The sequence below is a fragment of the Varroa destructor genome, unplaced genomic scaffold (assembly GCF_002443255.2).
Source record: "Varroa destructor unplaced genomic scaffold, Vdes_3.0 BEIS01000002.1, whole genome shotgun sequence".
Taxonomy (NCBI): Eukaryota; Metazoa; Arthropoda; class Arachnida; order Mesostigmata; family Varroidae; genus Varroa; species Varroa destructor.
Genome location: NW_019211455.1, coordinates 47,739,541 through 47,762,959, shown reverse-complemented (window position 1 = coordinate 47,762,959; position 23,419 = coordinate 47,739,541). Strand labels below are relative to the sequence as shown.

The following is a 23,419-nucleotide window of genomic DNA, read 5'->3' as shown; positions in this document are numbered from 1 at the left end:
CTGGTAAGCACCCATCACTCAGTCACCGAAGCCTACCACGCTGTGCAAAAGACGTTGCCGTCCATTATATAGTAGCCCTCGGAACACATGAACATGACTCACCGCTCATCATACGTTAGAGCTTCTATGGCGGCCCCACGCTCTTTTTGGTGGCATGTTAGATCAATATTTCTCTATACGAACATATCGCTTTGCCCATCTACTAACTATGCTCGCATTCTGATGTTATAAACGTCATAGCTTGAGAGCTGCTTTGTTCTGTTCTTGTGGTAGTATATACTGGGCTGAATGGATCGTCGTCTCATTAGTTGTTCCTAGAATTCTGACGTCAAAAAAGGTCCACGCGCTTGTATCAAGCGGCGTTTGCAAGGGCTGCACTGATGTTAACCATTAGGCAAAGCTTTTAGTCGGCCCTAACGATTACTAGCCATCTACAATTGTGTCTCAATTGAAATCGGCTAGGCATAATTATATGATAATTGTAGATTTTACTAGACGGTTTTCGGTTGTATGAAGGCACATAGTTATGTTTTAACTTGTACATTGTTCTTATTGTCCATTATTGTGGCTTGTCGTTTTGTATTCCCTATGAAATTAAAAAAACGTTTTTTGATTTCAATTGCAATTTTGATTTTGTGTTGTCATGGCGCATTCGTTATTAATTTTTTCTCGTTTTAATAATTTTAGCTGCTTGATTTTAAATAAAAATACCTAACCTAAAATTGACATTCTTTTTTACGTCTTAAAAAAGCTCTACGAGATCGACCAAGACAGAGTAAAGTCACGCACACCAGCAAGTTTCTTTATTCGGCAAACTTTACCAATGTGAGCTACAGCCTGACGATTCGTGACGATTTACAGACGAACTATATGTTAATATAATAATCTATTATATATTAAGGATCAAGAAGGTTAGCTGGCTTTGTACCATCATTTTTTTGCATGCACACTTTTCTTCTTCATCGTCAGCTTTTCTCTAGATTTTTTTTGACGTTAATACGTTCATATGATGTCACAGTTCATGTGTATACGTATGTCTGTGCATAGATTGAAGTAGAAAGAGACTCTGACTGTCGTTTCTGGCCGGCACAGCACCGTACTACCATAGGCAAAAGCGTCCGCGTGGCCATCTACTAGCATGCCCCTTACGAATACTCGCAAAAATAACGAGCGATATTTGATACCGTGTTGAAAGGTCTGCGAACAGGGCGATCCCAGTGAGTAGAACGAACATCGGTGTCTCTAGGCTCCTGCCTTGTTATACCATAACCGTAGAGAGAACCATAGCAATCGGCTAATGTCGCGAACCACCGATGTGCCTGCAGCGGTACCAGCTTAGTCTACGCCTTTGGAGCTCGCAAAGGTTCGTTATCTGAAAGCGCTGCGCGATACTTCTCACTACCGTTGGCCGAAGCTGACGACGCAAAGGAATCAGACATACGTGACGATTCGTGGCTTGGTAAATTCTCAGCGGCTATTGCCTGCTGTTCACTTGAGTTGCTGCAATAAGTCGATAGTCCCCAAGAGCATCTAACAAGTTGATTACGAGAAAAGGCTACGGCTGGATGCCTGACAGGGTACCCTGCAAACAAGCAGGAGACCAAGAAAACACGGTTTATGCAAAGAACTAGAACGTGCGTGCATCACGAAGTTCAACGATCGCAGCTGGCGATGTCATCGATGATGAGATCCCCGCTGAATCTATGGATTCAGCAAAACCGGCAGCGTTTTCGGTATAGGCAAGCGTCGTAACTTCGTGTCCACTACATAACGGGTATGTTCAGCTGCGTTTGTCGTGGAACGACTTCTTAACAGCACATATGGTCTAAATAGATGCGTACTCAGAGGGCTACTGGGGAATGATCGATCGGGAGGATTGTGTCTGGAGGGACCAACAAGGTTCAAAGTGATAGCTGGTTTGCTGAAAGAGATTTTTCAAAGGTTTTCCGATATATCATTGGCGATATCGGGTCATAGCAGGTGAGCGAATGCAACACCGACAAGTCAACGTACGCAAATGGGCCAATCGACGTTTTTAAATTCGATTGCAGGTATGTTTGAGCAACCAAAGCCTGTATTCTGAAAATTCGATACAAATACATCCTTGTTCAAATGGTTAGATGTGATATGAAATTACGGTACAGTTGCTGTTTATGTCGTTGATTATAATGAATTTAATTGCGAATTTAGAGGTGGTAGGGTGATATAATGTAGCACGTAGTTATGCTAGATTATCGGAAAAATGTATGCGGTTTTTTGTGATTGCTCTTGCTACATTGTTAATTTTTTGGCTATAAACTTTAACTAATCGCTTATATTATACAAGAATTCCTTTTCAGGCGGAGAATGTTACATTATATATTTATGAAAAAAGTTTTTTTCTATTGAGATCCTTTTTCTTTTTGTTATCTATTCTAAAAATTATGTCATCTTCCGCACGATCATAACAGTGGCGTCGTTTCTCCAATTTGGATCAGTCGCGTATATTAGGAGTACTCCTATAAGAGATTCTAAATTAAGGCAAAACGATAAATGCCGTATTTATCGGCTAAGATTAAGCCAGTTTGGCTTTAATTGCAGTAAAAGTCACCCCAGCGTGAAGAGCCGAAAAACAGTTAAGGCCTATCGGGCACTCGGGTAACGTGCAAGAGCACACTTGGATCAAGGACGTCGATCATTGTCGCTGGCGCATCTCTTGTTCTAACTGGAAAACCTCTCTCCTTGGTCTGGAATCATCGCGGTCGCTTCTACAACGACCTTCAATATCGTTATTCAGTGTTGTTTCATACAATTTTCAAGATAGGGAATTTATGTGAGCAATCTGGAGGGAACGAACGAAGACTAAAATCACTATAGACACCGCTTTCGCTATAGGCTTTCGCATTTTTATTGGAGACTCAGATTCAAGCCTTGGCCTAACTATTTCTCTTTCAGACTAATGAGTTAACCCGTTATCACCGTATGGTTGCGGGGATAACTTGCAAATTCTGGCAGTGATTCAGATGGCGGAAGGCCTTTTGTCATTTAAGGCCGAAGTTGTAGATGTTCTGATAGGTCTATCGGTAGATGGAAGCTGTTTTTTGCGTATGTACGAACCCGCCTAACTCATACTAACCTACTTAAGCAGAAGCTTGTGACCACCCCTATTATATACGGTTCAGCTGATCCGTATGAACCAGTCTCTGTATCTGGTAGTGAAGGACATTTGTTAATTAATAATGTCAAGTATGATGGTGGTGAATATAATAAGCTCACATATATCGCAGTCTTGTATTAACAGTCATCGAGTACATTTAGCAGGTGAACGAGCAAACCCTTATGCTGGTTGGCCGATCGAAAAAAGTATAGCGTCAAAAGTTTTATCAACGAAGTAGTTGATGTTATGAGCTATGTTTTTTTTCCTACTAAGCAGAAGCCGTAGATTCCCTTGCGGTAGAATTCTCGGCTCTCGATATAACATTGTAAGGAGCCTAGTGTCTGATCGGCTCAGTTTATGACGACCGTTTCTACTTAACAGATCTAATTAAGTGGTAATTGTCTACATGAATGTTTTATCGGTCTAAACATGTAATGGTTTGAAAAAACGGAGCCTGCCTCATAGGTCTTCTGAAGAAGAACTTTCTAGTCTAACGAGAATATGCTTCTTTGCACTCCCAGTATTAAATGGCGACTAACTTTGCCAAGTAGCAAAATCATTTTCCAACTTTCTCCATTGATCACTTCATTAATATTATACCAAACGAAAAAAAAATCGCCTTTTTGTGGGTGCTAGCCTGTTGATCTGAGAATTCTGATGATGATGGTTTTACAATTTAAATATTTGTACTTCATAAACGCTGACAATTTGATACGGAACATACATCTTGACCGACTCGACTAGGGTAGCGCAGTACCAAATCTCGATATTTAACCTATAGGAGATTCACGTTTTTAGCCGTTCTTGTATTTATCCCACGACGCGTAGACGGTTCGAAGCTGCTTTGTGACTTACTTTTAACTGATCTAAATTTTAATAAAGCCACGTCTAAATTTGTGTGTCCTAAAATCTGTCAGAATGTTCAGGCTATGGGTTATACCCCCCGAGAAAAATTTTCTTAACGAAATCCAGTAGACACACTTAAATAACAGTAATTATGGAGACACTACTCAAAGTTTAATTAATATATATAGAATATATTATATTAATATATTCTAATTAATATATATAAAATATATAGTTGTTTTAAGTAACGCCTTTGCGGTTCTATTCGATATTCATTTTGTGGTTATTGACCACAACGATAAATTGCTTAAATGTCTCAGAAGAGACAGGACGATGGTAGCGCAAGAAGCGAGTCGAGCTTTGTAGCGATAGTTTGAGGTGCGACCATCGAACAGCGGGCTAAAAATATATTGATACACAAATATATTCAAATACAGTAAAATTTAATAAAGTAGGCCTTTAAGGAACTAAGGCTGCGATCATTTATTTCAGTTCTGTTTCGATGGAGGCGTTTACGTCGAAAAAAATTGCCAGCTATTATGTCCAAGACATGGATCGGCTATCGACCTTTGCTATGACGCTGTTCGCCCCTGTCACCCTAAGCTGCACCATCTCACTGAGCTCTTTTACTTTGAACATCCAATTATTCAATCGATGAAGTCCAACAAGCAACGGCAACAACGTTAGAACCGTTTCCATCAAGCGATATCCCATCGGCATTGAGGCCAAAGAAAATTGCCTGTACAGAAAGCTCTTTCACGATGTCTCTGCGTTGGAACTTCGTTGTCATCGGCGATAAGAACCCATCCTGCTCGTTGAGGCTCGCATTCGTTGTCTCGCTCTAATTGTCCATGACGTCGAGACTTTGTGTCCTGCCCCCTTTTTATAAAGCTTAACCCGCTTCGATAGCCTCATAATAACCTATTTGATATACCGTTCTTTCCAAGAATACACGAGAACACAAAGCAGGCTGTCGAGAACACATAGCTTACCTCTACAGCTAGCAAGAGCGCTTTTGATCGATTACCACTGCATCATAGATCAAAAAGTTGATGTTAGGATGATGAAGGAACAGTAGCCTAGGAGAGAAAGGAAGACAGATCTCCCATTGAACAGCATAATTGCCTGGCCTTCACTGATCACATACCCTATTAGGCTGCTATACATGACGTAACCGACGATATCACACAAAAATATTGCAATACCATAAGCCTTCGCACTATTTGCTCCTAAGAGTCAGTGACATACTCTTATTATTAATTTTCTGGCTGCTATTAGTTCCTGGTATAAATTGTATCTAAAGTCGAAACAAATTTCGCGTCGAATAACTACGAAAGCTGTTTTTCCACATGATACTAATCTTAAATATGTCGATGCTCGTTAGCGTCGACCCTTCATTCAAACTTTTTCCCGCTATGCATACAAGCGGTGTGATAGCTTCATCCGCAACGCAATGGGTTCTTCTTCTCTCAGTTCCGTGCTGTGCCAATCATATCATTCAATTAAAGCTCATTACTTCAAGCACTTGATGTACCATTGTTGATACGCAACATCGACCAACCTAAAGGCCAATGATAGGCCAATTTGTACCTTTTCCGGAAAGGCAAAACTCACGCAACAAATGACGTTCTACGAAAGTATCGATAATTTTTTTAATAGAGAGGATGCTGCCTACGTGGTCGCTCGGCCCATGTCGAATAGTGTAGATAAGAACGAGCTTAAATCATGGCTGATGTGAATCTCTGCTTCTAGTTTCGCCTATTCTGTGTTAGCTCGATTAAGTACTGGTCAAAAACTCGTGGATCTGCTAGTTTTTGTTAGTAAAGTACTGATAGAGTTAAGGACTCTAGTGACTCTAATTGAACTAAGTGATGCTGAGGCGAAGCGGGCCATGCTGTCAGGAACGACTGGGAAGCGGTGGAACTTGTTAGGTATTGTCTTCCCCTATTGTATTCTTACACATTACACGCAACCAAGTCCTGCTTATGAATGCACGAAAAATCTAAGTTTCTAAAGGAACCGAATAGGTAACCAATGAACAATAGTCCTGAACGTTGGATATGCTTCTGTCTAATATTTCTCCACTATTCGAGTTTGTTCCATGTGGTGCCAATCGGTTATTCACGTTCAACATAAAATGTCCACACAATGTTGAACCTGCTAATAGCACGGAACAGAACACTTCCTTCGGATATCAAGCTCCATCCAAGATCCCGAAAACTGATCTAGACTGCCAGATCATCATAAAACGAATTAACGTTAACACATCAATACTCGACTAGTTTAGATAACGACCTCCAACGACTCTGCAACCGAAAATTGAGCAGATAGAGGTTTTCTCTCACTCAGCTATCTTATCCTACTAGAATATCTGTAGTAACGCATATTTTCCCTTAAACGTCCCCAACTCGATAGCCCAGTCCTAATTAAAATATCGTTAAACCTAATCAGTTACTGTCATTGGACCGGAGACCATTACCCAAAGCAATTTTTGTGGTAGCCAAGTTTAAGGCGGCAAGGTCCTGTTGACCCCACGTAATCGGTCTCGTTAGAGCATAAATTCTGGTGATTGCTTCTATGTGCCGTTGAGGTCAACGATTCCTGACGGCCTACAAACGCACTAGCTTACTTGGGGCTAGCACGGAATTGAAAACTTGAAAGCTTTTTTCCTTCTCTCTTTATCATTTCTTTTACTCACCCATTTGGTTTCACCCTCTTTCTGTGTACATTGAAGATGTACTATTAGAATGCATCTTCAAACGCGCATGCTTTAAACTTTAAAGAAGTTTTTGAATTTCCTATCCCTCTTATTTTTCTGCAGTGTATGTAGACGCTGAAAGGAGTTGCGGTTCCGCGACGAACGTCGCATTTACCATAAGTTGAAGGATGAGGCTATGCGCGACTCGAAAACCATGACTTTGAGCCTGTTGTTTTGAAAACGCGCTGGTTGTGATGGCGACGATGGTGATGACGACGTGGTTGGCACTACAACACGAGAGGCCAGTCCCAAACAGCCCGTTAGGGAAGCTTTGAGCATAAGCAACGCCTGCAAAGGTCGACGTGTGGGAGAGGCCGTTTAGCTGTTAGAAGTGAACAGGCTCGTCGATGCTCGCGATGGTAGAGATGTGGTTTACATAGGGGAAGAGCAGATGAAAGTTTGAAGCGCATGAAGAAACAAGTAACGCCCGGAGCTATATAGTTTAACTTGCAGTTTGTACGAATTTAATTACATTACTAGTAGTCGGCGTTTTGTTGAAAAGAAAACTTTTAATCCAGATCAATACACATTATGTATTAACAAACTGAAAAAAATTAGCATAGCTTTGATGAGATCATAATACAATATTTTCCGATGTCGTAGCAGTATAATAAAATGCGTAGGGCTCACAGTCGATTATTCTTGTTATTGATATAAACCTCTGACAGAATCAGGAACGATGCTACCTATAAGTTATAGAAAGGTTCATAATAATTAAATAAAAATTTGTATAAGAATTTTATCCATTAAAAATGTATGGCTTTAACTCTCGAGAATTAATTTTTCCTTAGTCACGTATGCATTCGATTGACAAGGCCGGTTTTGAGCTGGCGTAGTACGAACTGGTGGAACATAGCCAGCACTGTAAATATAAAAGCTACGCACCAAACAGCCTTGGGACAAGCGTTCGCTTTTACCGCCACGGAATGTATAACACAACAGACCGACACAATGACGATACAAAAACACAAAGCTAGATCACTGTAAGCACAATCTAATCTACATGGGAAAAATCCCACTATATGCTATCCTACATATCGAAATATCACGCACGTGTTAAACAATGCAATTGTTGCCACTCTTCAGGGATCGGCTTGAATGACCACATGCAACTTGTGTATTTCTAGGTGCGTAAAGATTCAGCGTCTTGGGCAATTTAGTCTTAATGAACTCGTTAATCGATATTAACTCGTTGTAAAGTGAAGCGCTTGCCCTCGACGTAACACTGCGTTATCTCGAAGGCAAGCGCCAACTTATCCGGTGCCTGGAGAGGTTTAGAATCGAAACGAGGCGTAGGTGTATTTTGTTTTGTGCTGAAAAAGGCAAGCCATCTGAGCGGTTGTGTACCGGCAGCGCCGGGCGTAAACCTCGACGCATACATAGATAGAATAATACTTCCGCGATTCTGGAGATCTCGTGCGTGACATTACAATTGTCACTTGTTGAACATATTCGATCCATGTTTTAATGGAATATTATCCATTTTTTTCAACCATATATGAATAAACGCTTAATTCCCATCTCTTGGTCAACTGTATTTTTTCTTTATACATATCTTCCCAACTATAGGTTAATTTTAGTAAAAACAGTAAATCCAAATCGGCCGCTCCTTTCTGCTTTGTACAACAGGTAGTACGGAAACACCGGCCATTTATATTTGTGTATTTGACGATTAGTTACTGGTATGCAGATTTCTTGACATTATGCTTCCCTTATAGACAGATGGTTTCTGTAAAGTCTATGGTTTCCAACAACCTGAGTCTAGTTGTGTGATATTTGATGCGTATATCTATAGTATTAATTAAAATGTCTGTTTCTTTTAAAAAAAAAAAACAAAAGCGTATCACATTACGAACTGCGGGGAATCTTCATGAAAAATCTCTGAGACAGATAACGCTGAACCTTGAAGAACGGGCTGAAAAAAAGTTACCCCAGTCTGAAAGTTCTGGTCCAGCCCATAGATGAAATAGACATGGATGGACTTATGCCATAAGTGAAGTTTGGGTATTAAGCAAAAAATAATGCTAACATGAAACGCCTAGCGACAAACTTTCTGGAACTAAGATCCAATTTCTCCTAAGTACGGCGCCGTTCGGGCGACTGAGGCCGGGTCCCCAAATAGAATTCAGCTCAAATCGGCGAATCAGACAGTCCAAGTGTATCATGAGACTATGTGCGGAGAACAGGGTATCCAGTGACCATTAAAGGGTAAAAAAAAACTGATGCTTGTGAGCGCCTGTATCGAAAACGTTCTGGCCAAAGTGAGACCTGACTGAAGTTGGTTTGCACAACAATCCGACTCCGGCATAGAAACTTGAGATACCATCAGGCGAAAAGGAAGTCCACGCCGCGCTTGCAAAAAGGAAGAATCAAAACTTTTCGAGCCATCGATTGCCCACTCCATTTCACTATCGTCTTAGCGAGTTCTCATAGGAATAATGTCGCCAGTGGAGAGGCAAACTTCTGAGTTGGGCTATGGTGGAACAGGGGTATGTTGGAAGAATTTTTCCCCCACGGATCATTCGGGTTTTTATCGACTGGTCACAGGATGACCCATTCAGAGCTACGGGTGTCACAGTCGTCACCATGATCATCGCTAGAGAAAAATATACATTGAGATCTTCGAAGCCGAAATGAATCAAGGCGTCTGGGCAGATGCAATTGTTTTAAGTATGTGCCGTGCGCAGCGACTCCAGTGAACCAGCTTTAATATACGGATTTCTCTGCTACCCATCGACACTGCTAGAGATAATGGCATGGTTACTTCTACAGTTTTTAGATATGGTTCTAGGCTTTATTTAACTTGCAAACAGTTATATTGCTATCAACAAGAATGGCGTGTGAATCTAAAATAATCAGCCGCATTGATCAATTATTTACTTTTTAACTGTAGTTAGGAAGATCGTCGTAGGAAGAGGATCCAGTCGTAGGAAGAGAGTCGCTCTCCGTACTGCGTAATTACTATTGTAATTGTTGCAAGTTTGGCCAACTTCTAAGATATTTTCAATTATTTAAAAAAAGAAATTAAGTTGAAAGCAAATTGCCGTAGTCAAGTGTTTCGGTTTCTTCAAAAACACGAACTATATCATCTTGCCAAAAAGAATACATCCGTAACGCACGCTAAAGGTTTCGTGCTCTACGGATGATGCATATCGTTAAATAGAGATGTATATCTACAAGGAACGATAATGTTTAGATAGCCATTGGCCCGTTTCAGGATATATAAAGATTTCAGAATGTATAAAGATTGGCACTTTTTCTAATCTAAACCACGCAATAATCCTCAACTAAACAACTATAAGCTCATAATATACATGTATATGTCACGATGAAGTGATGGATTTAGATTTTGAAAGCCTTAAAACGCTTCTTACGAGAACGGCTATACAATGAACAGAGTGTCTCCTGTACGGTTGCCCTTACGCATAGTTTATTATAACAATGCGTAGGAGACGCTGTGACCTAATACGTTAACTACCCCATCGAACCAGTTAGTATGAAACTACATCTATATCAATGTTTATTATATGACTTCGTTGTGTGTGAAAGTTTGCGACTAATTTTAGTTATTTATAATAACTAATATAACAAAAGGTTGAAGATTACACTTGAAAAATAGAAAAGTCTTTAGATTTCAGCAGACTGGATTGAAATATGGAATCATGGACTGAAATCAATCGAATATTTGTTCGATTCTAGGTACGCATACCTGCCGAAAAAGCGCAAGACTAACCTCTATGATTACGTGTGCAAGAATGGTTCATTTGAACAGATGACAAGCGTTCATAGGTATGTTTCATCTTCTAATTACCTAAAAGAAGGCGTTAAATAAAATATAATATTATGATGATTATAGGAAGACACCCCATGAGCGCGCTCGTGAGCGCGTACGACCTTATAGGCTGAACGTTTTCTTGATTTAACTGAATAAAAAGCTACAATGACTAACGTCGCGTATTTTTTGTCGATTGCTAATATATTAGTACTTTGTGTGAGCAGTATAGCAGTCTTCTGGCCATAAGCTGGTGTTGTGAAACTTATATTGTGGCGTCTAATGCTCGGCTAAACCATATGTAAATGCCGTACAGACGATACGGGGTTCAGTACTAATTAGTCACAAATGTTCTACATTCACAAGACTAACACCGGTCTTTTTGAAAGCTGTTTTTTGTTAGGCGTATCACATCGTGAGGAGAAAGTAATTGGTGAAATCTGTTCCATTTACTAAGACGATGTGTTTTCCGTGTTTTATGCCCGCGACTTAAGCCATTATGTGCTACTTCAAACGGCAAAAAAACGGCGTGTGTACAATCGTCTAGGCTCGAACCTGAACCGCCATGTGCCCTTAATTTTACCAAACAGGTAGACTGTCCATTGCGCTATCACACACGATTACTAATACACCGGCGGAATTTAGAAATTTGCCAACTCTGTAATTGATCTTAACAAATTATGGGGATTAAAATCAGTGCGAAGATAACGGCTGCATATAACACACACACAAAGCAATATTATCTGGTTGAGACGGTAGTCGTGAATTTAATGAAAGTGAAATATATCAATATTTATCTTAAGTTGTGATTAATACACTTGGTAAGTAAGAAAGCGCGAAGAAGCGAAACGCGACAGCTCACAAAGTTTGTTTTTCGAGGTAAGCCTCAGCTGTTCTCGCATGTAGACAAGTCCTTGGAGTCACCCTTCGGTGTTGCTTCAAACACCACTATTATAGAAGGGGTCTTATCGTCTTTACCTGTTTTTTTCCAATAGACCTATGAGGCAGCATGAAAACCGCAGTAGAAGCCCTTCGTGTTTTCCTTTTTCGTAAATCAGAGGTGCGCATAAGCCACCCAGTCCGCGCTGACCAAAGCTTGCAGTATCAATTCAGTTCTTTTATCATTAAAGAACTCTCAAGTAGCACTAATTTGTACGAAGCTGAAAAGGCTAGTATATGGTAGTTAAATAAATTATTTACATTCACTTAAATAATTTGGAAAAGAAAGCCTAAAATTTATAGTGCTTTGTCCATTTCTGCTTGCTGTTTTTATTGCACTCTAGTCGAAGTAATCCCTATCAGTTTTTGTTTGCAAGCTATATTGAGAGAGGAAGCTTTGACACGGTTTAGCGATTCTTTGTTGTAAGATTCTATGAAAGGATGCGTCCCATACATCGCAACCAGAGATTTGTGAAGGTTGAACAAACTTAGGACGATTATAACGCACAGAAAATAAGACAATATAATCACGCATGAGGACATTATCGTCTTACTGCAACTCTCGCATACGTGCACAGTAGCTTTTTCAACTTTGTCGCTTCCATCAAGGTCATGTTTACCTTCAATAGCAATTCTGCGACAACAGCATCGCGCCGGGCTAGCGCTGGCTGTAGGTAAAACCAGCTAAACTCGCGCATCTCATCTTGAACAATCCAAAGTTAAATAGAATACTAGTTATTTGATGTTAGCGTCCGATTAGGCGCACCATTGGTCACTTCTCCCAAGCCGAAACCAAAACGTCAAACATCGAAATAAGAAAGGCGTTTTTCTTCGATAGAACAGAGTGGAGTTGGGGGTAAATACGCCAAAAAGAAATAAAAGTTTACTCACACTTATGAGCCCCTTCATTCGTCGATCTCAATTAACTCGCAACTAACACAAAGATAAAGTTTGATTTAAGCAAAGGTAGACCAGCATCACAGATCTAAAATATTTTCTAGAAATAAAGAACGTTTAATACAAACAAGCGATACCGCGAATAAAATTATGTAATAGATAGATAATCACCGAAATAGATCGATAATAGTATAGTTTGAATATTTGCAAAAAATAAATAACTCAAAAAACAAATCGATAAATTTCATGACAACGTCGTATAGCACACGCTTCTCTTACAATTTTAAACATTCTCGAACAATTTTCACTCACATATATAGCTGATCTTCTCATAAATCTATATAAGGATTATGTCTTTGTCAGAATTGACCTTTGGAAACGTTTTATCGCCAGGTTATCTAAGATTTCGCTTACCTGTTTTTACATTTCTTTCCACAATGATGAGCATCCCTTGGTGCTAGTTAAGATCACCGGATCTTCAGATAATTAATTGTTTATCCACAGTATACCACACATTAGGCCCATTACGATTTGTAAAGGGCTATTATTTTACATTCGATGGCATCTATAGCTTAAAAAAATCCTCGGAGTTTATAACATGCAGACACCTATTCCACAAACGTATTATCTGCATTATCCTTTTTGCTAATAATCTTTTCAACAAGTCTTTCGTTTTACAAAATGGCTGTGCATTCTGACGCGGATCGGTAGTACGATCATAGTGACCGTAATCACGTAAACGATTATAAACGGTAGGAATCACTCTGTTGAATAAACCCGAATGCCAATTTTCAGCACTGCTCGTCGCCTGGTCTTCGTTAAAGAGTTTATCGGCTTACAATTAATTTCTTCCGGATGATTATACAGCCGGATATCGACATACGCTATGATATGACCCTGATTTTTCATTGCACAGTGGCTTCTATCCGTTAACGACCGTTCTGCGGCCAACAGCGCAGAAAAAAGTTATTTTTCTACGCAGACATGAGCCAACTAATCGATGCAACGTATATACGCGATCAAAAGCAGAGTCTGTACAAAAAGATCCAGAAATAAAACCAAAGTGAGAAACATGCCTTTCGTAAGCCAATTTCACGGTTCGCTCCTTTGCGGTAAATGCCGTTGGGTCGACGGCGCGCTTTCTGAGGTCAAGATCGTGGTCAGTACGTACTGTCTTTGATAATAGCTGGAAACAGGTAGAAAGAAGGCAACTGATGGCAGGGTCAGCGAGATGAACTTCATTTAATCAACGAGTAAAGTTAGCGCTAATAATTCAGAAAAAAACTTGTTACTCGTTCAAATATGCTACTAATCATTGATGGGAAAAAAATTTGCGTCTATAAGAGAATTTATATACATTCCCTTATATAGCGCAATTAAATAGTGTGCAATTCATAGAAAAAATGTACGTGTTCGTTTTCTTTTATAGAATCCTCCATGTATGTTTTTCTTGAGAAATTTTCTGTTGTTGCTGGAAACTAGACACGCAGTAAGGAGTGATGGAAAAAAAATAAACGCTTATATTTTATATGTCTAGGAGTCATATTTATTAAGAATCGAAAAATATTCGTCTGTATCAAAATACTGAGCTTTACGATAATTAAAAGAACACAATTAACGTATTACTGTCACAATCATCAAAAATAGAAATAATTTTATTCTGCTGGTAAAAGAATCATCGTTTTCCTGCCAATCTAAAAGGTCAGTGGAGGTTACATGGTGTATCGATAAGCAATCAATTTCATTTTATGAGCATAATTGAGTTCAACCGGTAGTTATTTTTTTTTTTTGTTTTAGTTGATACTTGGACTAACCATAACAGTATCTGTACGATGTAACACCACAAATGACTTTTTTTTTTCGAAAAACGATCTTTTTCATTAATATATTTTTGCCATATGGACTACTTGCGTTTTGTTTTAGTTTTAGATCAAGCTTACGCTGTTATTCAATGCGGATGCTTTAAGGGTCACCGATTTGAAATTACACTTAACCAACGCTTGCTTTATGCTGTCAGTCAAAAATGTAATAGCAAAACAAAGAGCAGCAAACATTTGACTCAGGCAGCGTACCAACGTTTATGTACGTTCTAGTATATTATTATTTCTGCCAAATAACATGGAGCAATTTTAATCTTTAATGTAATTTCGCGAACATCGATACCATTAGATTTAGAATGTCAAATGCTCGTAGAAGGAAACTGGTTTAGCCAACATTTTGCGCAAATAAAAGGTTGATACGAAATCCAATCGAGAAAATACGCCATGACTTGACACTAATTTTCATACTAATTTTTTATGCATAATTGCACTCATAAAAAGATATTGCTTGCCATGGAAAAACTGGCAGCATGCCTCGCTCATACAGAGTGGTGAGTTATTTCGAGGTTGAAAGGGCAATATTTTTAAATTGCTCCCTTTCCACGATAACTCCATCCATTTGACACATCTTTAAAGACAACTAATTTTTTATATGTACACATTCTTCCAAGTAGATACTACAGCATGAGGACGTTCATCGCGAACATTGCTTTGTTTGCTAGCGCTTCGGCGGCCTTCAGTAGCCTTCCCAGCATTTCCAGTGACGCATCTGTCTCGTCTCGGAGTGCCGATGTACGCAACGTTTTCCCCTTTTATCTTAATTACTATTTTCAGCGCACAAGCAAATTTATTAAAACTGTATCGTTTTTTAGGACATTTTTGTGCCACTAGTTTTGGTTAACATTTGAAACATGGTATTATTATTCATATGCCTGAAGGAGTACAGTGAACGCGATGTGATGCACATACTAACTCATTATTTTCCAGCTTCATTTGATTTTTTATAGTTCGATAAGAATTTATAGTTTTTTGTTATTCTAGTCACGGTTATACACGATCGCATCAATGCAAGTAATTAGTAGTTAATATATGTTGTATATGTTTTGTCAAATTTGTGTATACCTCTATCGCAAACAGGGTCAAGGTAACTACAAATTCAGTTACAACGAAAAGCATTCAACAGGCGGCTCGTTTCGTTTAGAAAGCGGTAATGCCTATGGAGGTGTAACTGGATCGTATGGGCTTGTGGACGCAGATGGCCGTCAACGAATTGTTACATATGTGGCCGATGCAAATGGTTTTCGCGCTTCGATCAAAACTAACGAGCCTGGAACGGTGCCGAATTGGCCAGTAATTGCAGACCTTTCCTCCAGCAACCTTCGAAAGAACCCTGAAAGTAACGGTCAAGAGAGGATCATTCAAAGTACCCCGGGGATCTACACTCACTTGCCCGTGATCCCTAGTTTCGTTGGTTCTCCGCCAACGCACTCTACGCGCATCACGCATTCCGCAGCTCCCGTGGTGACTCATCACGTTCCCGTGGCGTCCGTAGCACCTGTATCGCCTCCGATCAACTTCAATACATATTCAACTCGGTCTCCGAATTTCCGCGAAGTAACACCGTTGAGTGTCTATACAGGAGTTCCCATTTTGCCTCTACTCCGCGCTACTCCGATTTCGTACTCGCATCGAGTGACTCACCGTGCTCTTGCACCCGTTTCCCCAGCTGGGCCCGTGACTGTTTCTCCGATTGGGCCTGCTGTAGCGCTGTCCCGAGTCTCGTTCCCTAGATCTAGTACTTATTCGTCTCGAATTGTCCCCCACGCAAATCAAGCCGCAAGGCCTGTCTCTTACTCTTCACAGATAGCCCACGAGGCGCAGGCACCAAAGATGCCAGCGTTCAACCATGTGTTTAAGCAAGTGGCCCCCGTACCGCTGGATAGTTCTCCGTTATTTGAGACTCCTCGCACATCTTCATTGATTGGATCGTCGGTGCTGGCTGGAACGAAGTGATACGCGTCTCTTGCAATGCTCTCCATTAGGTCTGCCGATTATGAAGGGAAATCAATATTACATTCAGTGGGGCTAGATCGACATGGAAATGTCTGAGAAATGGTGAAAGCGAGAAGTAATTCAAATATATTATATATTTTATGTGGGCGTACGCGTGAAGAAGTAAAAGTCGAATTTTAGGGGCTTTTTGAGAACCTATGTCCGTTAGGTTGAAAATGTGTTTTTTTTCATTTCTAATAGAATCGTACATGAATACATGTTGTACATGAATCATACATGAATACACCATATGTGATGTACTTCACTGCTAGACGAAGCGCATTTCACCTTCTGGATTTATTGAATTCGTTTGTATCTGGTCCTTTTCAATGCCCCAGACGACATGTTTTCAGAAAATCCAGATGAAAGGTTTTTAGAAAATCTAGTAAACAAATTGTAAACAAAAAGAGAAATTAATGAAGCTTCAACGCATCAAAGTATTTTTCTTAGCAAACTACTAAAATCTTGTAAGCACTAGTTTCGAACGCACTGGTTGTATTCATTAGATATTTAATACATTTAGTGTACTCGACCCTATAGACTGAACAGCAGTTACCATCTTACTAAAACGATGTTTCTAATTAGTATCTCTGAGGCTAGCATATAGAGCCGCAATAGAGACCACACTAATTTATTACTCATTCAATCGAAAACTAACGCCGCACCTAGAAAATTCAAAACACACGCTTCTAGTATACAGTTACACTTGTTTGCCGTGTTTATTTTATGTACATGATTTTTAACACAGTGAAATCTCCTGCTCTTTGCACACATAGTACTGAGGTGAGTCTTTATTAGATCGCATCCCTACGTTCTCATGCTTTACACATTCAATTTACTCCGTGATGTCAAGCTTTCTATCGAACGTTTTTCTGTCTTTTGTCAACATGAGCCCAGCTTTTCAAAAAATAAAATGTAGGTTAGTTTCGTTATAGCGTTACCATCGGTCTGCTTCTACTTCGTGTTCCAAAAACAAGTTAATTCTAGTTTCGAGTTTCTATGGATACCTATATATATCACTTGCGCTTCAGTGTAGGAAAAAGTGTTATTGTTTGTAATGCCTTGCGGATCGCATCTGAAATTCAGTGACGTTCTTGTGTTGAATAACGCTAAAGCTCTACATTTAAACGAACTGACAAAGGATTAGCTATATCGTATGAGTTAGAGTAATCATAGTAATATATAAGCAATAAATAATAAGTAATATGTAAATCATAATACTAAATAAGCTTAAATTTAGTCTAAATCTAAACTTTAAGTCTAATTTTCGTTACACATCTTACCTCTACACTTCTAATAGTCATATTTATTTAATGAATTGGTGAAATAGTCGATACACGTAATGAAAAATCCGCACACTACTATTTTATCAATCAAGATGTTCTTTTCTACAATAAATGGTAAGCGATCGATGTACGACGATATACAGCGTCTATTCATACGAAGATAACGTTCACCTTCTTTGACCATAATTCATTATATCAAAACAATAGCAGTCTCTGCCAAGAAAAATACAACAGAATTCTTAATATAAGAATACTGGAAATCCTATAAAAGATCTTTAATTTTCAACGACTTTGTCACGGCCTATCATTCCACACCTACTTTACCAAACAATACCTGTCTCTTACAATCACTTTTCCCCAATCACCAACTTATGATAAATCTATTAATCGAAAATATTAACTCGAAAATCACTGCTATTAAATGGAATATCGCTACACAGTTGAACAATATCAAATCGCACATTAAGTAAATTCTTACAAAGCGCACTCACGCTTGCGGATGCCTGCAACCCATTTAACAACCATTAATTAAGTCCCAATAATTAACCATTAATTAACCACATTTAGGCACCATTCGCTCTCATTATTGGCACAAAGCGCAACCGAAATTAATTAACAATTGTCCATCTCGTAGGCTGTTGGCAATCGGTTTCACCATCGGCGCAGAGTCGGTTAAACGTTGTGTCGGGTGCCTTTCCCAGAATTTCGCGCTCTTCTTGGATTCGAAACGAGAATGTCGATTCGAACGACCCGACGAAAACCTCCGCCCGTGAACAGGTAATCTGGTCAACAATAGCGATCTGACCCTCGGTTAGGCGAGACGGTGGGGAAGGCATACAGGAACCTGAAGCAAAATTTTATATATATATGTATATATATATATATGTCGTAGATAAAGAAAGACTGGTCGATGTTGTAAAAGAAGATTATGTATGTATATATAAAGATGAGATATTTTGTTAATGATAAAATATTAATGCATTGTGGTAAGTTTCATTCGACAACTACATTCGCTAGAAGTGAATTTTAAATCGTATGCACGTAGATAATGATGATAGTAATAATAATACCTTTATGCTACATAAATGATTACGAAGATCGTAAATCACCTATGGCGATATATATTTAGATATATAAGCAACTAACAGTATATTTTTGCCGGAATTTCACAGCATGTTGACTCCTTTTTCCATCTGCCAAGCTCACCTCAAATACTAATGTTATTACCGGGATGTAAATAGCCCACCCTCAGCTATTTTTTTATCAACTAATAGCAAGGTAGGAAGAAAAAAGCCCTTCATAACTTGTTCTATCTACTTCACAACCATCATTGCATGCAACAATGCTGACTTCATTACACACCTTCGATAAAGTTGCTTGAACGTGCTCTGTTCGAAGATGAGTAGGTCTCCGACACACATCTGATGTCTACCTCGGTGCCATCACCGCCTAAGCAGCTGCCGGCCTGTCTTGCTGTCCCCTTTTCCATAGCCTTGGAATCGGCTTTTCCAGGCAAGAGAGGTTCAGCATAGTGACCCTGACTTTGCGGGCACCTTTTGTCGGCACCACACGGCTGATCTAATGATCGACTGGCTCCACTACATGTTGGCTCGAAGTATGCCGTGGGTGGGATTTTAATATTCTTGTCTTGGTAAGGATTTTCACATCGCTCATGGCTTGTTTTGAGGACCCTTTCATGGACGTCAATACCTTCCTGAGTGTCGCTGCTACCTTCTTGCGTTGTACATGAGTCCTTGAGTAAACACAGCTTATCGATTGAGTTAATTGGTTCTTCGCAGCTTGGCTGAAATTCGCCCTTTTTTATGGATACATTTCTATCTTGGTATTCATTCTTACAATTTCCGCCATTTGGAAGAGGTTTTTCTTCCATTGGCAACGCCTTGACAGATTCATGGTCTTTTACAGTCCCACAGTGTTCATCCAGGGACCTGCACGGTTTGTCCAGGTCTCCTCGATTGCTTGAGCACTGCTTCGCATCCTGTCCTGGAATGGCAACACTGCTTGCTGGAGTAGGATTGTCACACAGATCATGGCTCGAGTTTTCTATGAGATTCTCGGGATTCTCAAAACGGACGCCTGCCTTGTGATATGCAACGGCTTCGGGTACCAACCTGAGGAATTCCTCAACCTCCTTCTGATCACCGTCTGTGGCCAGAAAAACCTTCTTCAATCCACGTTCTTTTAGTATCTGATTCGCCTGTTGAACGGCGCCCTTGATACTTGGTACATCATTAGGCCTCACAATCGGAAAATCAGATCTCCTCAGATGAATTGCCAAGAATTTTTCCCCAAGACGTGACTTAATAAACCTACTTGCCTCGTCTTGAAGTTCTTTGGCGAATGTCATCGACTTCCTGATCTTCCAATACTCTTTATCTCCGAATCCGTCATGAAGTACGACTTCAGCATGATCTAGCATTATCATAGAATCCTCATCGAATAATGGGGCGAGGATGTTTCCCGTTCCAGACACTTCAAGGCAGGTCACCTTCCTAGCCTTTATATTATCCTTTCCGAAAAAGTACCCTTCATACAAGCCATCCACGAGCCGGTAACCAACGTTTCGTCCACACTCAACTTTGTAATAAGTGTCATCGAATTCATCCTTTATAGGCGCGTGTTTCAGAACATAAACATTGTCCAGTAGAACGTCACCAACGTATCGATCCATAAAGTCGTTGAACTCTATCACCTTTGTGTAGTTGTTCAAGCTCGGCACATCGAAAAACAGTGACCATGGTAGGCCCGTCGGCCCCTTCCAGTGGGGTAAAGGTCCCCACGGGGGCAACACCAAAGTCCAGTTTCTTTGCTTAGCGATTCGTGCAATCCTCATATACACATCCCTACGAAGATTGAACCCTTCTGTGGGACTAACATCGTACAGGAGATACCGTTCGTCACAAAATGTCCTTAAGGGAAATGCAAGCAGAACTAAAATTTGCACGAGAGCAACTGACGGATGAACCATTTCAGAAATTCAAACTTTATATTATAGACTTGACGAAAGCTTTCTTCGACTGAACTTCAGTGTAAATTTTGGTTCACTTTTGAGGCGTTTTCAGCACAGTGCAGTGTTGTCGTGAATATAAAGTATTTCGAATTCGTTCAATCCTCGCATCTGATATGTTCACGCCGTTATTTCTAATTTAGCCTCTCTAATTTTTGCTACCAGTGTCACAAACTCACAGAGAAATACATCATTATGTTTACACTAAGTTGTGACTCCACCACATATCTGGTCGAATTCACCGAAGGGTACATTTACCATCGCACGCGTTAAAACGTCTACATTTGTCACACGTCTCAAAAATTACACCAAGCACCTCGAACAATTTGCTTAGTAACAAATACTAACATACGACCGTAGACTCCTTGATTCCAGTATATTCGGCGGCAAACCGGCCGATTTTTCAAGTGCAGTGAACTGTGCTGTAGAACAGCTGATATGTTGTGATGACGTAGAGCAGACAACTAGTGGAGCAGACTGATTAGGCTATACAGTAGGAGATGTGTAGTGTCCCAGATTACTAAAGTCCGAGATTTACGTAGCTGTGGACCCTATAGTGTTAAGAAAATGTATTAGACGTAAGGCTTAGTGTGCGGTTGAGCACTCAGCCCTATACCTCTTAAAAAATACAATGGGAAAGTTAGGCTCAAGCGTTACCTGGGTACGCAAACCAAAAGTAAGAATACGTGTAAACAGAGAAAAGACCGCTGCAAAAAAAAAGAAGGAAGTTCACTTGCTGGATTTTGAAAAAAATAAAATTTTCGTAAGCCGCTTTTGCAAATTTGTATTTAAAGTGTATATTGATTTTTTTCATCACAAAGGCAGAGAAACCGGCTGTAGATATTTTAATATGACGCGTAACTTTGAAATTAATTTTATAACATCAGTTGATTGATTTTTATCAAGGTTGTTTAAAAACGGATTGTCATCTTTTAAAATCGGTGCTTTTTTTAATACCAAGATTATAGAAAACGACTTCACAGAACAAATTAAAGGGTTCTATGAAGCTGCTATATTTAAAAGAGAGTTTGTTGACAAAAAACTGTACGCCAATAAAAATCAATATTTAAAAAGACAAAATATGTTAATTTAGAAAATCGCTTTTATCAGCTGCACCCACGACTCATAAGCAGCAGAGGAGAATAGAAAAGTTAAAATAGCAAAAATATCAGACGTTATAATTTTTTACCACGGTGTGTTGAAACGATGAGGCTGTAATGAGATCACGTAATTTTTTTATCCTATTTTATCATAAAAAATCAAAAACTACAATCGGCCCAGCCAGGTGTCTTTTCTTAGACAAATATATATGCATGGGTTTGAAGTTATGTTTTTGTCTAATTTTTCGTTTAGTTAAAAGTAATGTTTTCGTTTAAAGGAAATAAAATCGAAGTAGCTTTTACATCGATCGAAGTAACCTGAACAATCGAACTATAACGTTTTCTCAACCTAATATTAATAAGTAGCGTTTCCTAACCTATGTAATATGTAAAATGGTTAAAACTAATACAAAATTTTCGAAAAAAAATAATGCTTTTTTACACACGCTGTAGTTTGGATTCTGGGGCTGAATATATTTTTTCTCGAACTTCTTTGAAAACTACATAAAAGCTGGCAATAATGTACATTGTCAATTTCGAGAAAAAAAGTGAAGTTTTTGATCTCAGTGGAAGTTTATCCAATGGTGAAATCTAGAATCAATAACTGATCTTCGCTTAAATCCTACAAATGACGCCCTGTTTTTCCCCATCAGGAATATGTTGTTTTGTTCTGGAAAAGAATTTTCTTTTGTCTCGTATGAACAATAGCAGATGAACGTATGCCCGTTATGACAAGCAGCCCGCCAAAATCTTTCCCAATTCAAAGACACCACCGTGTATATATATATATATATATACTTATTTAATATATATATGTATACACACGTATATATATACGTACGTGTATACATAATTAATATCTATTACTACTGTAGTACCATGCTATGGGACAGCCCGTCCCAGAAATAATTTCTAAAAGGAAAACGGTTATTAGCGCAAGTCGACTTCTAAAAATCCGCTTAATAATAACCTTAAGTATAACCTTTCTACACTGTTGGTAACGGCCTATTTTTACATTTTTAGATGGCTTTACAGCACACGGGATTGAGGACTAGCGAATTTAAAATCTTGTAGCTGGTTGTACGGATCTCCGAAACTCGTTGTTCGTAGTTGCTTGGAAAAGTTTTTTTTTTTTTTTTTTATAGAGGCAGTCATCTACATAAGCTATTACAAGACAAACAGTTTCAAAAAACAAGCCAAGGTACTACTGACAATATAATAGCTTCTCTATGGATACACTTTCAAAGCTGATATCCTTTTGTCAGTAATTCTGACCTAGATAGGATTATTTTGGCATAGCGTTGTGCTTTGTGTTTCTGCGAGTACTAGATGCCTCTGACATAGCTTATGAGAATTTTTAGCTATTATTTTCTAGACTCTAATAACAGATGTGGAAATAATTCGCCGCTTTATTGGTTCAAGCCACCTAACTAACAAGATATTCGTACAAAACATTACTGTAGCAACGAAAACTACGCCGAAACTAATAGGTAATTAAGAGTAATACGGTTATTCTTGTTATTACCGCTAAATAATTCAGACGTTTTTGCGCTCTACACAGAACATATTGCTAAGAAAAAAAAAAAGTATTGATTACCCCGTGCATGCTCTGCTAGTACAAACAAACTTCTCATGTAGGTGGCATTTTTAATTTTAGCAACCGTCTGTTACTGTTTCTTATTTGCTGTTGCTATTATTAAACTTTGACATGATATTGCATTGTACTCCCGAATACACAAAGAATTAATTAGCGAACGTCACCAGCAGTCGTATTCTATTCATTTG

General features: G+C 39.2%; 2 protein-coding genes and 2 long non-coding RNA genes across 5 annotated transcripts; 2 read left to right on the top strand and 2 right to left on the bottom strand.

Moving 5' to 3' along the window:
• Positions 1-776: 776 nt before the first annotated feature.
• LOC147757914 (uncharacterized) lies at positions 777-13,568 on the bottom strand. 2 transcript variants are annotated; one of them, XR_015321245.1, is made up of 2 exons: positions 12,763-13,568; positions 777-1,582 (listed from the first exon to the last, which is right to left on the bottom strand). It is a non-coding gene; the product is annotated as an uncharacterized LOC147757914 (long non-coding RNA). The 2 variants fall into 2 exon arrangements; XR_015321246.1 differs by lacking the exon at positions 12,763-13,568 and adding an exon at positions 6,856-8,253.
• On the top strand, positions 1,581-8,272 carry LOC147757915 (uncharacterized). Its single transcript, XR_015321247.1, has 2 exons — positions 1,581-2,051; positions 4,475-8,272. It is a non-coding gene; the product is annotated as an uncharacterized LOC147757915 (long non-coding RNA).
• Positions 13,569-14,802: 1,234 nt separating the features above from the next.
• Positions 14,803-17,644, top strand: LOC111243734 (uncharacterized). The gene is made up of 2 exons (XM_022789730.2): positions 14,803-14,960; positions 15,306-17,644. The coding sequence occupies exons 1-2, from the start codon at positions 14,853-14,855 to the stop codon at positions 16,179-16,181; spliced, it is 984 nt and encodes a 327-aa protein (XP_022645465.1). The 5' UTR covers positions 14,803-14,852; the 3' UTR covers positions 16,182-17,644.
• Positions 16,908-21,243, bottom strand: O-fut2 (O-fucosyltransferase 2). Its single transcript, XM_022793381.2, has 2 exons — positions 18,869-21,243; positions 16,908-18,350 (listed from the first exon to the last, which is right to left on the bottom strand). Exons 1-2 carry the CDS (start codon positions 20,493-20,495, stop codon positions 18,115-18,117), a joined length of 1,863 nt encoding a protein of 620 aa, XP_022649116.1. The 5' UTR covers positions 20,496-21,243; the 3' UTR covers positions 16,908-18,114.
• Positions 21,244-23,419: the final 2,176 nt, after the last annotated feature.